This window comes from Diorhabda sublineata, chromosome 5, assembly GCF_026230105.1.
Source record: "Diorhabda sublineata isolate icDioSubl1.1 chromosome 5, icDioSubl1.1, whole genome shotgun sequence".
NCBI lineage: Eukaryota > Metazoa > Arthropoda > Insecta > Coleoptera > Chrysomelidae > Diorhabda > Diorhabda sublineata.
In genome coordinates, this window is record NC_079478.1 from 8,808,449 (window position 1) to 8,823,374 (window position 14,926).

The following is a 14,926-nucleotide window of genomic DNA, read 5'->3' on the forward strand; positions in this document are numbered from 1 at the left end:
ACGTTTGAAAATTGAAAATGCTTTTTCAATATTTTTAACATTTAGTTATCAGATAATGGTGGAGAATTCAGTAATGAAGTCATATCTGAAATTAGCACTATGTGAAAAGATGTTTAGTCCATGAAAAGCCTTGTCACATTCAAACACAAGGCTCAATTGAAAGGACCAACCACTATATACAGAATATGCTACATAGATAGATGAACGATAACAAAAATAGATGGTTAGAAGATTTACCCCTTGTTCAATTTGACAAAAGCACTACATATCGAAGGAATAGTTCCTATGAAGTCATGTTTGGCATAAAAGTTAAAAGAGGAATAACATTTTTTTTTCTCATAGTGAACAAATCTCAAATATTGAAACCGAAGAACTTGAAGAAATTGCCATTTACTTTTGAAACTGAATAGCTTGAAGAAATCGAAAACCTTATTCCAAAGAAAAATATAGAAGAGGACTTGCAATCTACTTCGTTTTCACATCAAGTTTTGACTGAAAAACACGAGTTGATTTTTATAAAAATAGCGGCCGCGAAAGAGAATCTTCTACTGTAAAATGTTACTAACCGCACAAAAGCAATTTTGTCCTGCTCAATTGGTGATACTGTACGATGTCGACCGTGGTCGTACATATAACCGAAATGTCTTAGCGACTTCTATAAGCTTGTAAATGAATATGGTACCCGTATTTTGTAAAGAAAAGTTACTTTCCATAGATAAGACTATTTTGGGCAAGGCTGTCATTGTGTAAGGAAGTTTTTCACATAAAAATGCAGCTGTAACAGCAAGAGCCTCTTGTGTCAATAGTTTCGGCTGTTGCAATTAATAACATTTGCATTACATGCTTTAGTAAGTTTCTTATTACTTATCATTTTAATCTCTCAATTTGAACGTTCTGTATAATTGAGTAAGCTTTGGACTTTTATTATTTTCTTTTCTCATTTTAAGAGTAGGTGTTAGGTTTTTAATTATTCCTCTTATAAAGAGAGGCATAGAGTCGAATGTCTCAATTCATTGATAATATAGCTCACTATCACCCTTTTGAGTTGTGAAAACTTTATTAGAGCTAAAATTATCCATAACAAAAATTGAGACATATTTTGCAGTAAATCGTTTTGCCTAAGATTATGTTGATGTGACATTTTGTCGTAAATCCAACATTTAAAAAGTTATGAGCAAACATTTTTTACGTAATAACTTTTTTTCATTGATATTACCCAAAAATTATTGGCAAAATAATTTTGTAAAGGATTTTTTCACGAAGATTTTCCTCTATAATTTTTTCAAATTTCATTCATTTAAAACGTTGCTACAGCGCTCCAAATTTGACCGGGTTCGTCAATGCTCATGGCAACCTGGTCAAAACAACATTTATACCTAACTTTCATGTTTTTTGTTATTGTAAACTTATTTTCGAATTTGTTTTCCATCTCTATAACTTCACTTATTTATCACTGAGTCTTTTCCTGTATGAAGTAGATCCTATGGGCACTTTTGTATGTGGTATCCCAATCAAGGGTATTCCACAGATAACTGATGCTGATAAGGTAATCTTCAACATAAATATTATTGAATTATTCAATGTGAATATGAAGGTTTGAGCAATGACAGGAGTTAAAGCTGGAGTTATCGTTGGCAACTCTTCTTTAAATTCATTTTTTTCCATTATTTCTGTTATTTTCATAATGTTCCTACCGATTTCTCCAGAGCAATTGAGACACACTGCGGAGTATTTGAGGACTGCTTTCCTGCAACCGCAGATGAATTCACAATTTCCTTCCAGCGTTTGAAGAAAATCAATTTCATAAGATCGGGAGATGCTGGAGGCTTCGAAGTTTCCAGTGCTTTTTCCAGCCTTATTCATCACGATTATAGTATTTTCAAAGATTGGACACGGTGATACGTGAATGGATTTTTTAATACTGTTTTGGAAAATCGTTTCAATCTCATAGTGTGTAGAGAATCGTCCTTGGTGCCACCGTATAAAGCAACGAAAAACGTTCGCCAACAAGAATGTAAGAAGGTGGATTTACTTCCTCATTCAGGAATAGCACTGTATCACCAGCTAACTCAAGATATTTTTCCAGATTTTCCCCATATTATATTCTACTTATATTCTTGAAAATGTACACTCCTCTTAGAAATTATTGTTAGAAACAATATTTTCTAATTTCTGTAGTAAGGGAAAGAGCCAGTAATAAATAAGTGGAATTGTAAGGATTGAAAAAAAAATTCTCGATAATAGGTTTACAATAAAAAAAAAATGTATGTTGTCATGAGTATTGACGAATCCGGTCAACGGCAGCGCTGTAACAGGGCTTTAAATGAATAAAATTGAAAATAAAATGAAGAGGAAATTGTCTATAAAATTGTTTTGACATATTTTTTTGGTAAAATCAACAGAAAAAAGAAAAAAATTTGACATAGACATAATTGTAAGCAAAGCGATTTGTTACAAAATATGTCTTAACAAATTTTTTGTAAGAGTTTCCGCGATATCGCAAAAACGTATTTTCACCTCTTTTTCCAAGATGGAAGCCAGTGGACAAAGAAGGCAACCCCATAAATTAAAGTTAAGCTTGTATTGCTAAATGTCCCATAAATAGAATTGCGTGCTACAAAAAATGTTCAGGTTGGCCCTCAAATTGTGAAATTTCAATGGGATTTTTATGATTGATACATAGCGAAATTTGTTTTTTTGTCAATTCTAATATTATGTAATTTATGTTTTACACTCCATTCAGAATATAATGAAAAATAGAATGTAATGTAATCCTGGACACAAAATCCGAAGTTGAGATTTCAGAATAAAAGTTTACGAGCTGAAGAGATCCACATCGATTTATGCTTCTGTTGTATGCTTTATTAATGTTTTTTGTGGCACCGAAGAAAAGCTCTGTAAATTAGTTCACAATGTTGAATGCTTTTGTAGGATTCACATATCCAGATTATTGGAAATCATAATTACCATATGAAGTATACATTATAAACTTATCAAATTATATATTAAAATATGGAAGATCAAATAAGCTTTTGAAAAACCAGTTAGTTCTGGAAATAACGTTCTGGTAGCTTCCGTTCACCCCAATACTCCACGGTTGAAGAAATAAAGTTCTATATGTTGAAGTTAAAAAACTAATCGCGATATTAGAGATGAATTTATGCTAAATATTGAATTTAGACGGAGATATATCATGAATATATTACAGGTAGAACTATTCATTTGAAATATTCATAATTCAAGTTTTCTTAACTTATGAAGCGCTTTTTCCTAAAGTCTTAGCAATTGAAGAACCGGGATTCGTACATAATAAATAGTCTACTTTAAATTCTGTTAATGCATTAAGTTCAACAATGAATCCAATGTAAATACTAGTTCAAAAATCCGAAAATGAAGAAAAAATCTGCAATGAACATTAAATTAAATCATGAAAGGAGAATACCTCAAATTTACAACAGTGATGTGAATATTCATGCGTTTTATTTTAATTGCATTAAAAACTAACCTCTACCTCTCTCTCAAATGTCAAATAATATAATAATAAAATCCAAGTGACTTGTACCACATGGCTTCATTTCTTCGTTCCCAGATGGATGATGACCTGTTAAATATTCAAATAAATTCATCCATCACATTTAGTTTTATTCATTACTTTTTAATCTGTAATTCATTTCTCTCTATTATAGTTATAGAGGAATATAAAAAAATATGGTCTCTTAGTTGAATTGATAAGCAATTAGTAGATACTTCTGTTTAACAGGTCTGTAAGCAGATGTGCCTTTGGATTATTTGTTTACAGCAAAAGTAGTATCAATTATTGTTCGAGAGCGCTATAAATATAAGCGTTTTGAGTTATATACTCAGTTCAATATTATTATTATAATGTCGTTGAAAGCTGACAGCAATAATAAAGTAGGAAAATGGATTATCAATTTTGCCATGACGAGCTATTTATTATGAATTCAAACAGTTGGGAAACATGAGCGATATCGTGTTTGATTGATTACTCTACCACCACTATAATTAATTAACAATTATTTTTATCTTGATTATGAATCAAACGTTTCGATTGAAAGTAATTAATTCTGGATTCGATTGGTTTGGTAGTAATTTATCGAATAGAATTTAAATTGTCGATTTTTCTGGAAAATTAATTATAAATATTCATGCTATGGCTTTTATGTATTATTAAGGGGATATCTGAGAGTAAACGCATGGAGCATTCCTTAATTGCTTTTCAATTTGGGATTTATTTTTGAATGAGTCAAAATTTGAAAGGAAGAAAACGCTTCCCTTGATTTCACACCCAGTATACTTAACAGCAAGTAAGAAGCTTCCTGGAATTATCTATTTGATAAGTGGAAGATACAATTTGAGTTATTATGTTAAATTCATTAAAAAAATAATAATAGACTTACCACTTTTAATAATTCCTTCTGACCGAGGACACTTCTGAGTAACATTAGTTCCGGGTTTTGTCCGAGGCCAGCATAAATAGTTATCACAAGAGCTTGGACACCAACCTGTAATAGAATTTAAATAATTCACTTCAATAGAATAATTAAACTTTAAATTAAATGCAATATTTTATAAAGAATCATGGTATTGGAAAACTTATTCACAGATGGTTATGTGATTAAGTTTTATATCAACCCGACTTCTCTTTACAGCTCATCGGAGGTTGAAAAAAAAACCACCCTCGTATGTCAAGGAGTAAAACACTGAATAAAAAATGCCCGAAATATAGTAAATATTACTGATAATATTGAGGGATGAGAGCCCCCAGCTATCTCCTGACTGTTTTGCAAGCAGGTTTTTCTTGTTTCTTTGAGGTCGGATTAAAGTTATTCCTCTAGTGATTTAATCTGTGCTTTAAACGAATCGCATGTACTGTACATCTTTTTATGTGGCTATCCAAATGAAAAATTGAAATTGGTAAAAATTACGCGTTTCAGATTTTGAAATACATGAGAGAGATTCGTTTGGTTGTTTTTTAGGAAGAATAGGGACATGGGAAGAGATGTAATTTAAGAATGTGCTCTGATACACGAAAGATTTTTCTTTATAAGGCTGAGATTGCAATAATTATAGGAAAGAAACTACTATTACTGTGGTACTCGATCAATGTTTGTAGACCCGACTACTAACGCGTAAGGGATAAAAATTAAATTATTTACAGTAAAACAACAGAGCTTAATGAACCAAAGCTTTGACGGTATAATATTAGTCTTAGATCCCACCGCTTACAACATCTGAAAGAAAATTATGTCACAAATCAAAATAAAAAATGGTTGCCAGATCTCAGTCGGCCTCAGCATTAGGGTTGCCAGGTGTAAACATGTATATTATTAATAAGTAACTGCATTCACCGGTTTCTTTTTAAATTTAATACAAAATTAAAGCTTTATATACATTGAACATGAAAATCCATGGTTGCCAGTTGCACTATAGCCGCAAACAGAGGTTGCCATGATTTTTGCGTACGACTCGCGCTCCAGGTAAGTGGAAGCGCAAGAGAAAAGATGAACGCATTGTTACCTGTTAACAATAGTATAAAGTTGTGAAAATTAAGTTTTAATATTTTTTCACTTGATTTTTTGGCAAAATGACAATTTTTATCGCTTGGGTAAAGACCCATTTTTCATTGAAAAAGTTTTCTACCGAATCTTTAGAAATAATTGGGGTTATTCTATTTGTTTTTTTCATGTTCATGGATACTTATATTTTTGTTTTACAAGGCAACCTATCCTTAATCCATTCCATACATCCTCAATATTCCTTTAAAATGAATTACATCAAAAAAACAGATACCTGCAGGATCAAGCGGTGGGATCTTAGACTGTGGTTTCGGGTGGATACAACTGAAATGGTGTTATTCCATATAGCTAATAAAAGAGTGCAGAAAACCTGTAACTTCGACAAATACTATGGTGCGTGTCTTGAAAATATTCAACTCAACAGGTAGGTGTATTTTTTGTTGTCTTCATTTGAATAATTCAATATTTGTTTTTCAAGGATATTCAAGTAGTTGAATAATTTTTTTCATACCCCATGTAAAAATTTATGGCATCTAGTAAAATTTTTTGTTAGATGTACCAGTAATAAGAAAAATTCCTCTCGTTTACTTCATAGCTTTGTCTCGCCAGCAACTCAAAGTCATAGAATTGCATTTAGAAAATCCCAAAATTAGGTGCTTATTAGGTGCTAATTAGGTGCCAAGTTCAAAAATTAGGTACTCTGTAATTTTTACAGTAACGGAATACTCAAAGTAGGAAAACTTAATCCTAGCAACGCAATGAAAATAATTACACCACATTAATGGTTAAGGTAATAAAATAAGTTGCTTATTAGGTGCTGAAGAGCCAATAACGTGAAATCAGGTATCTCTAAAATTAAGATCGATACTCAATCAGTTTTCAACTAAGCAGGAACATTAGGTGCTAATTAGGTGCTTGTGGGAAATTTAGTTGGAAAAAATCAAATGCTAACGGGAGAAACATTCAGGGTACTTGATATTATTATAAAAAAGGCAAAATATAAAATGAATTTTCATATTGCTGAATATTTAAGTTCTATTTAAGTGGTTTAACGGAAAACATTTCAATACATTCAACTTTATGGGTGATAAAAGCCTTAGAGCTGCCATGAGTTATACAACTGTTGAGAGAGTGAGGTGCTAATTAAGTGCTCACATAATAATCAGAAGACAGTCGAGAAATGTCATTTCTACAGTATTTAGAAACCTTTAAACCACCATGTTTGATGTACTAGTAAGATTTTTCATTTATAAAACTGACATAAAGTTTAGTTCCAATCAGGTGCTCAGTAAATAATCAAGAGACAATCAGGAAATATCATTCCTTTTGTGTTTGAAGATCTTACTAGGACTTAATACATCAGACGTGATGGTTTTAAGGTCTCCAAAGACTGTAGAAATGGTATTTCTTCACAATCTCCAGATGATTTTATGACCAATTAATAAGCACCTAGTTTGGAATATTAGTATTTAGATATTCAGCATTTTAGAAATTTTATATTTTGCCTTTTTTATAGTTGTATTTAGTACCCCGAATTTTTCTCCCATTCACATATGATTTTCGTCATCTAAATATCTCACAAGCACCTAATTAGTACCTAATGTTCCTGCTTAGTTCATAACGGATTGAGTTTTATCACCCATAAAGTTGAATTTATTGAAATATTTTCCGTTAAACCACTTAAATAGCACTCAAATATTCAGCAATTTGAAAATTCATTTTATATTTTGCCTTTTTTATATTAATATCAAGTACCCTGAATGTTTCTCCCGTTAGCATATGATTTTTTCAACTAAATTTCCCACAAGCACCTAATTAGCACCTAATGTTCCTGCTTAGTTCATACCTGATTGAGTATTTATCTTAATTTTAGAGATACCTGATTTTTATATTCGTTATCTCACGGAAATTAACTCGTTTATCAATAATTTGGGCACTTTCACGTTATTGACTCTTCAGCACCTAATAAGCACCTTATTTTATTACCTCAACAATCAATGTTTTGTAATTATTTCCATTGCGTTGTTAGCATAACGTTTTCCTAGCACCGCAACTTTGAGTATTCCGTTACTGTAAAAATTACAGAGCACCTAATTTTTGAACTTGGCACCTAATTAGCATCTAAAATTTTCTAAATGCAATTTCTGGACTTTGCGTAGCTGGCAAGACGGAGCTGTACTTTATTTTCACTGATGATTACTTTTTAATGCTTCAATGCTATCAGAGTGACGAGGTTATTTAAATAATAATTTTTTTATCATTATATCCTAACAAATCTCCTTAAATATAAGTTATTGATAATTCCACCTGTGAATTTGTTAAATAGTCCATGCCCTTCACTGCCACTATTCAATAAATGATATATAAACAAAACACAACAGAATAATTCCTATTTTCTAAACAAATATTCCAGCTGAGTTATGGATATAAAAGATAATAGACTATTTGGAAAGTTTACTTCAGCAACTAATTACCAAAAATATTCAGTTTTCTTGAAATATTTTTTCAGTTTGGTTCCTTCTAACCTTGATTTGATTGTTTCTTGAAGCATTATTAAGAAACAAAACACAAAGAAATAACGATACAAAGTAAAAGCAAACAGACCTTAATAGGTTATATACAGAAAGATTTTTTTCGGTTATTATAGACAACGCAAAACAAAATAAAGACAAGTTTTTGCCAAGCAAAGAATAAACAAAATTCAAGACAAAGTTGATCGCCAACATCCAAATAAATATTGAAGAGATTTCATGTGATTCAAATATACTGAAATAACTTCGATAAGAAAATACTTGTTAATTAACATTCTATATAAGATAAAATCCGTTCATTTTATTTTATTTTAAAAACAAATACGTTCGTATTTAAGAAATACATTTTCAGTTTCCTAATTTCAAATCCAAAATTGTAAGATTTAGCCTTATATATTTAATTAACTTCCGAGCTGGAAAAGTAAGTCATTAATTGATCAAAAGTCTAAAATTTTCATTAATTTTGTATGAGTGATATTCGAATCACCGCTATGTCAGAACAGTTTCAAAGTCCAGTCCTGAATATATTTATTTTATGTTCCGATGTATTACAATGGTTTTCACCTAGATATTGTTGGCGTCACTTAGATTCGAATTCTAATTGTTAAGATGAAAAGTTGTGAAAAAAATGCGCTAGCGTTTTGTCCGTCGCGTCGTCTGTCTGTAGCAGCGATATCTCCTCACAGGAAGCATGTAGCGAGCTCGGGTTTTTTGTATTCAATTCCTGTATAGCTGTAGATGTGTCGAAATGAAAGAAATTTTGATTATTCCCATAGCTTTGCAAGCAAAATAAGGTGCTTGTAACATTGATTCATTTCATAAACTAATAAGTTATGAAATAAATAAAATTAATATTTGCCTTGTTTTATTTTTCATATAAACAACCTTTCATAAATAAAATCGACTTGATAGAGCTAGAGGAACGTAAATTCAATTTTCGTCAAGTTGAGTATGTTCACTGATTCTTCTTAATGTAAGAAAAAATAATTTTCAGAAAACTGGAATTATTATAAGAGCTATAGAGCCACAAAAAACCGTAATTTCATTTACTACACAACCTGACCAACTCACAGAGCTTTTATCTTCATAAGCTCTGGATTTCAAACTACAACTTGATGAATGCAATGGGACGAGATGACGGCAGGGAGCGGATGGAATAAAAAGGCATCTTGCCTATACTCATGGGTAGCTCATGAGATAATGGGCAACCAATAAGCTGTATGTTCAGATAGCTGCAGTGCCAAAAATCGGAACATGCACATGGTATTGATCTATAATTGGATTCTAAAAGAATTTGTAATCTTACCGAAATCGGACAACACAGTATCATCATCATCATTCATCGTACAAAGATTGAATGTAAATGACTTGATTTCTTATTTTCTTATTATTTTGCTCTGTTCTGCCTCTCGAAATCAATTACGTAATTCATTATTTGTTCTTCTCAGCCATATTTCTCTATTCTTTCCACCCCTTAGCATCCTCGTGAGTATTTTCCTTTCCCATATTTGTAACTTCTCTTTCACTGCTTTGTTAAGAATACACATTTCTCCTCCGTGGCTAACTGTTGGTCTTATCATTGTTTTGTACAGATGTAGCTCCGCGATAGTTTCTTGAAACTTATTCTTCACTTCAATTTTTCTAGATTTTCTCCCTTGTAACCGCCATCCTTGATAACTACCCCAAGATATACATAACTTTGAACTTGTTCTAAGATCGTTATTTTTTCTACACTGAGTTGTATTAAAAAACTTCTCACTGCTCCTTTCCTTTGTGGTGTTCATTATCATGAACTTTTATTTATCCTCGTTGACTCGTAGACAGGAAAATATTTATCTTGGAGTTCTATAGTCTCACTGAACGATGAGCAATTTTCGTGATATGAAATAAACATTACTAACTAAAATAATTGCTGAAAACGGCCTCTATTACTCAATATTTTTAAACCTGTATCTCCATTATTTATTATTTTAATTTTTCGCTAAAAATTGTTCTCATTGTTAAGTTGTACGCACCGCGAAAGTAAGTCAATTAAAAACCTTTAAGTTACTTAGAGTATATTGAAAAATCTAAAAAGCTTATGTTATAATCCGAACATTTTAGATAATTTATTTCCGTTGAAATTTCCTATTGAGGTAAATATTTCAAAAAAAACTACATAATTGTTGATAAACAAAATTTTCTCAAACTCTCTTCGTTGTTCTAAACTAAAAGAATGTTTAAATATTTGTTGCAAAATTATTTCTCTTCGTGGAGTCCTTCTTATATCCATAAAAAATATTTGTTAACAATAATCTTTTTAAGTTAACAGAGAAAGAAAAAACAATAATGTTTTGAAAAAATAATCTCTTTAACAATATATTATCTTTATGTGAATAAACAATATTTATTGCAGCTGCCTTTTCATGGGTGATAGGTTCCTGTTGAAGCCGACTGAAATGTATACATTATCTCAACTTTTGTTATAAGCTTAATTCTAAATTTTTTGGAGTTTTACATAAAATTATCATATCCCTAACCCTTTTTTATATCGGCAATGAATTGATTTTATAATTTTTATTTATTCCATGAAAATTGATTTATTATAAAATTTTCAGTTCAACAATTCATTTCATATTGCAGCAATATCTGGAATTTATTTAATCCTTCATAATTTGATAGATAATGAAAACGATATATGATATTGCGTGAATTGTCAAAATAGCACTAGTAAAGTAGATCGTTACACACTTTTTCAAATATAACATTTTGTGAATCAGTTAATGCTCTCCAGATTTTTTTACAGTGAGAATGTTTCGTTCTATATTGAATTGATAAATAGATCAAACTTTATTGAACAATGTAGCTTAATTATTGTACAAATCAATAGTAGCAAATAAATATCTCATTAGGGTTGCAATAGTGAAACAGATTGGATATTAAACAAATTCGATATTATTTTGTATATAAATCTAAATATGAAATTAATATTATGATTACAAAATACAAAGTGTGGTGGGAGTGGAAAATACACTAGAAAAAATTCCAACTTATCATAGGAAACAATACGAAATTGAGCAGAAAAAAACGAGGCGTGATGCCAAATCATAGAGTCAATATTAAAGATAGAGGAAGTGGAATGGAATTGCACTATTGAAATAGGAAGGAACAGCATCGGTTTACCGATCTCTATTTGCTATTAAAGTAGAAATTTGTTATTTTATCTCGGTCTCTCCATCTTTAATATTCACTAATTGATTCATATCATCAAATTACTGTATTCTCTACTGTACACAAACCTATCACAAACTTGCTAAAGTCGATTTTCCGAAAATACTTCTATTATCTGGAAACGTCAAAATTGGAAGATCCATCAAAAAGCCACTAATCGCATTAGTAACAAATAATTATAATCTCCATGGAAACCGTTTTTTAATTTTTTATTGATATTTCAAATTTACAGTTATTGTAATGTTAATGTCAAATCACTGTTTATTCTTTATATACAAAATTAAGTCGTAAATTATGTCAAAAAACGTACTAACACGTAAAATTGCAAGAACAGTGTTTATACTGCTCCAAAAAACCGGAGGTCTTAGTTTGAAAAAGCTGCATGAATGCATCAGACAGGTGTACCCGAAGACATCCCTCGATATTATTAAATTGAATAATGTTTTACATAAAGCTGCCGCTATAGGTGCCGTTCAAAAAAAGAATAATAGGTAATTTTTACATTCATAAGGAATTAATTACATTCAATTTATCCTAACGCAATGTGAAAGTAAGATACTTATTTTATCCAATGAAATAAAAATCTAATTATGAATTACCACAAGTATTTGAATAGAGACACTTTTTATATACGATAGGAAACGATTTATTGACAAGTATAAATATTAGCATTTGTGTAATCCCAATAAGCATAGTGAAACCAATATTTTTTCTCAAAGTAGAGTTTTGACGTAACATGTATGTAAAAATGAAATAATTAAGGTCAAAAATTGAAAAACATGTAGTCTCCAGATATAAAAACAATTTTGTGATAAAAATTACTTTTAAAGTTCATAAAACCGACTCTGGATTATATTTTTCATATTTTTATCAGTAAGCAAATTTAGAAACTTGTTATACAGTATAACGTCAAGTTTTGTTATATTGTGTGACAATACTGTGACAATGAGTTTACCCGGACCCTTGGTAATATAATTATGAGCATTAAAATGAGCATCTATGAATACTGATGAAGTGTTTCAAATATATAGACGCAAAGCAATGACAGGATTCCATATTCCGTGAAGAGTTCGAGGTAATGTACTCGACTTCTTGCATTGTGAATAATATGCAAAGCAGCCTTTTGAAGAGTAAAGATATGGTCGTTCCAATTGATACCTTGGTATAACATACAACAAACTAAATCTGAATGATTTTGAAAGTTAATATCTGACGATCTCTAAATTCAAAGCAAAAGTTTACACAGATATACACGTGCTCAAAAATTTCCAATTACTAAGGAAAAACATTATAAAACTACAAACTTCAACACATTGTTCGTTTCGAAAAATATTTACTGTAATGCTGAATGGTCCATTAAAACATTCACACATAATATGGGAAAAACACAACATTGTACAACGTGATTTTGTTTTGGAAGGTGAAGGATTATCCTCTAAATTAATTTTGTCTTGAATTTCTATTACCACTACTTATAAAGTTATCAACATAAATTTTTTTGGTTTTTCTTCAGAATCATTAGTACTACCGGAAGTATTTCTTATCACTTTTGTGTCATTAGTATTTGGATAAAACCCTATAGAGTAGTTATTTTCATGAATATACAGCTAACACAGGAGCCAGCCTCTTGCCGCAAGATAAAAGCTTACGAATATATCTTCAGGATGTAATTCAAAATTACATTTCAATTATTCATCTCTTAAAATTTTCTTGACTATAAGAGAAGTTTTCGAAGTATGAGGCTTCTTGAAATAATATAATAAGATATTTTTGCGATTGCGAAAATTGAGTTTATGCTTCATTATGTTAGTAGTTCTTAAAAGCTTGAAGTTGGATCAACTCTGAAATCGGGGTGGGGTGTATGCAGAAAATTATTTTAAGCTGTTTATGAGCATCGACTACTCTTTGCATAGTTCCATGTAATTATCAAAATATCACATCCTGTGAATAATTGAGAAAAAATGAGTTAAGCCGTTTATAGATCTAATTCTTTGAAACCAAAACAAATATTTGTTATATTGGAATTTTATTTCAGATATTGCCTAGGAAGTTTGATTAAAAAGCGACAAACACCTGGTACAGCCCGTAAGAGATTACCACTAAGACGAGCTTGTAGTAGATGTAAAAGATCACGTAGAAAAAGAAGTAGCAGAAGGGGCAGGAGTAGATCTAGAAGAAGAAGACCTCGACGTTAATGTGCAGTGGTTTTGTAAATATTGTTGTGGGACTGTATATTAAATAAATATTATCGACATAAATCCACCAGGAAAAAATTTCTCTAATCATTAAGTAAAAATGCGAAAAAATAGTTAACGTGTCATTCGGGTCACTTTCGTAGTATTTCAATTTTCTTACATGTATTTCCATGAAGTGGATTTAGTCCAATGTTTAAAGAAAAGTGAATATCGAAATAGAAATAAGTTAAATTTATAAATACCACTTTTTGAATAAAAATTCTCACCTTTATCCTTAACCCTTCAGCATTGGTCTATTGGTTATCTGTTTACTGAAATTATAAAATTTTTATCACATTTGAAGATCATAAACAGATCAGACGTATTTCAAATTTATTTTATTAGGCTAGACTTTGACGTATTTGATATATCGAAGTTTTTTATAGATTATTACGGAATTTCCTTGTATTGATTGAATTTTTTTCCAAATACTTTGTATTGAGAACTATCAAAGGATGTACCAAACCGTTTTAACACGTCTGAGGGTGGTCTAAAAAGTCTTGATTAGATTAGATAATCTAATAGGAGTGAATATATTATTACATAGTCGTGGATAATAGTTATTGACGTAACTAGTTATAAAAAGAGCGATATTGCTCTTTTCATAACGTGTTTACGTACATTGTTTCATCTAATTCCACGCTTTTATAATATTTAATAGAATCGTCAATTACAATGAAAATCTTGATGTGGTATCAAAAGGTGTTACTATGGAAGCAAACAAAGATTTTTTTAAATAATTCAAAACAAGTCAGAAGTAATTTCTTGAAAAGTCTTGAGTTAGAGAATCAATTATACTATTTGAAGTAACAGAAAAAATCATTAAGTAGATACGTGTTGGTCTAAAGGTACTACTTGCTTATTTTGAAAATTTAAAAATATTAAGGGCTTCGACATTGTGGACTACATATTCAATGTTTAGATCTGAACTCACCGTACGATATTAAGAAGTACACTATGCTTTTGGCTGGACTGAAGAGACGGTCAGCAGGATACCATGCACAGAAATCGGAGATTTTGACGAAGGAAAAGAGGCCGAAGATGAAATAATTCTATTTGCAAAAGTACGACCCAATTTATGGTATGTTTTCAATGTACTATCAAATAATTCTGTTCCTTGGGTCACTTTCTTAAATTTACAATTCCAGAAAGCAAAACACACGTTATTCGCGGATTTGCGCTGAAAATATTGATAGTGTCAATCTTGTTGACCACCTCCAAAAATATAAAAATATTAGACCTGATTATGTAGAGCACGACAGATTTTTTGTGCGATATTATAATGGAAAATGTGGTATACAACCCTTGGGTATAAATACTATTGGAAAATTACGAGCCAAGACTACTCAGTACCTGGATCTACCTAATGCTAAAGGATACATAGTACATTGTTTCAGACGCTCTTCAGCGTCTC

General features: G+C 30.7%; 1 protein-coding gene across 2 annotated transcripts in view; it reads right to left on the reverse strand.

Annotated features, from left to right (window-relative positions):
• The window catches only part of LOC130444610 (PDF receptor), a 136,780-nt gene that overhangs the window by 41,072 nt on the left and 80,782 nt on the right, over positions 1-14,926 (reverse strand). For both annotated transcript variants that reach the window (XM_056779844.1, XM_056779843.1), the window contains exon 3: positions 4,419-4,523. In XM_056779844.1, coding sequence (XP_056635822.1) covers positions 4,419-4,523 — 105 coding nt within the window. The remainder of the gene's footprint in view (positions 1-4,418; positions 4,524-14,926) is intronic.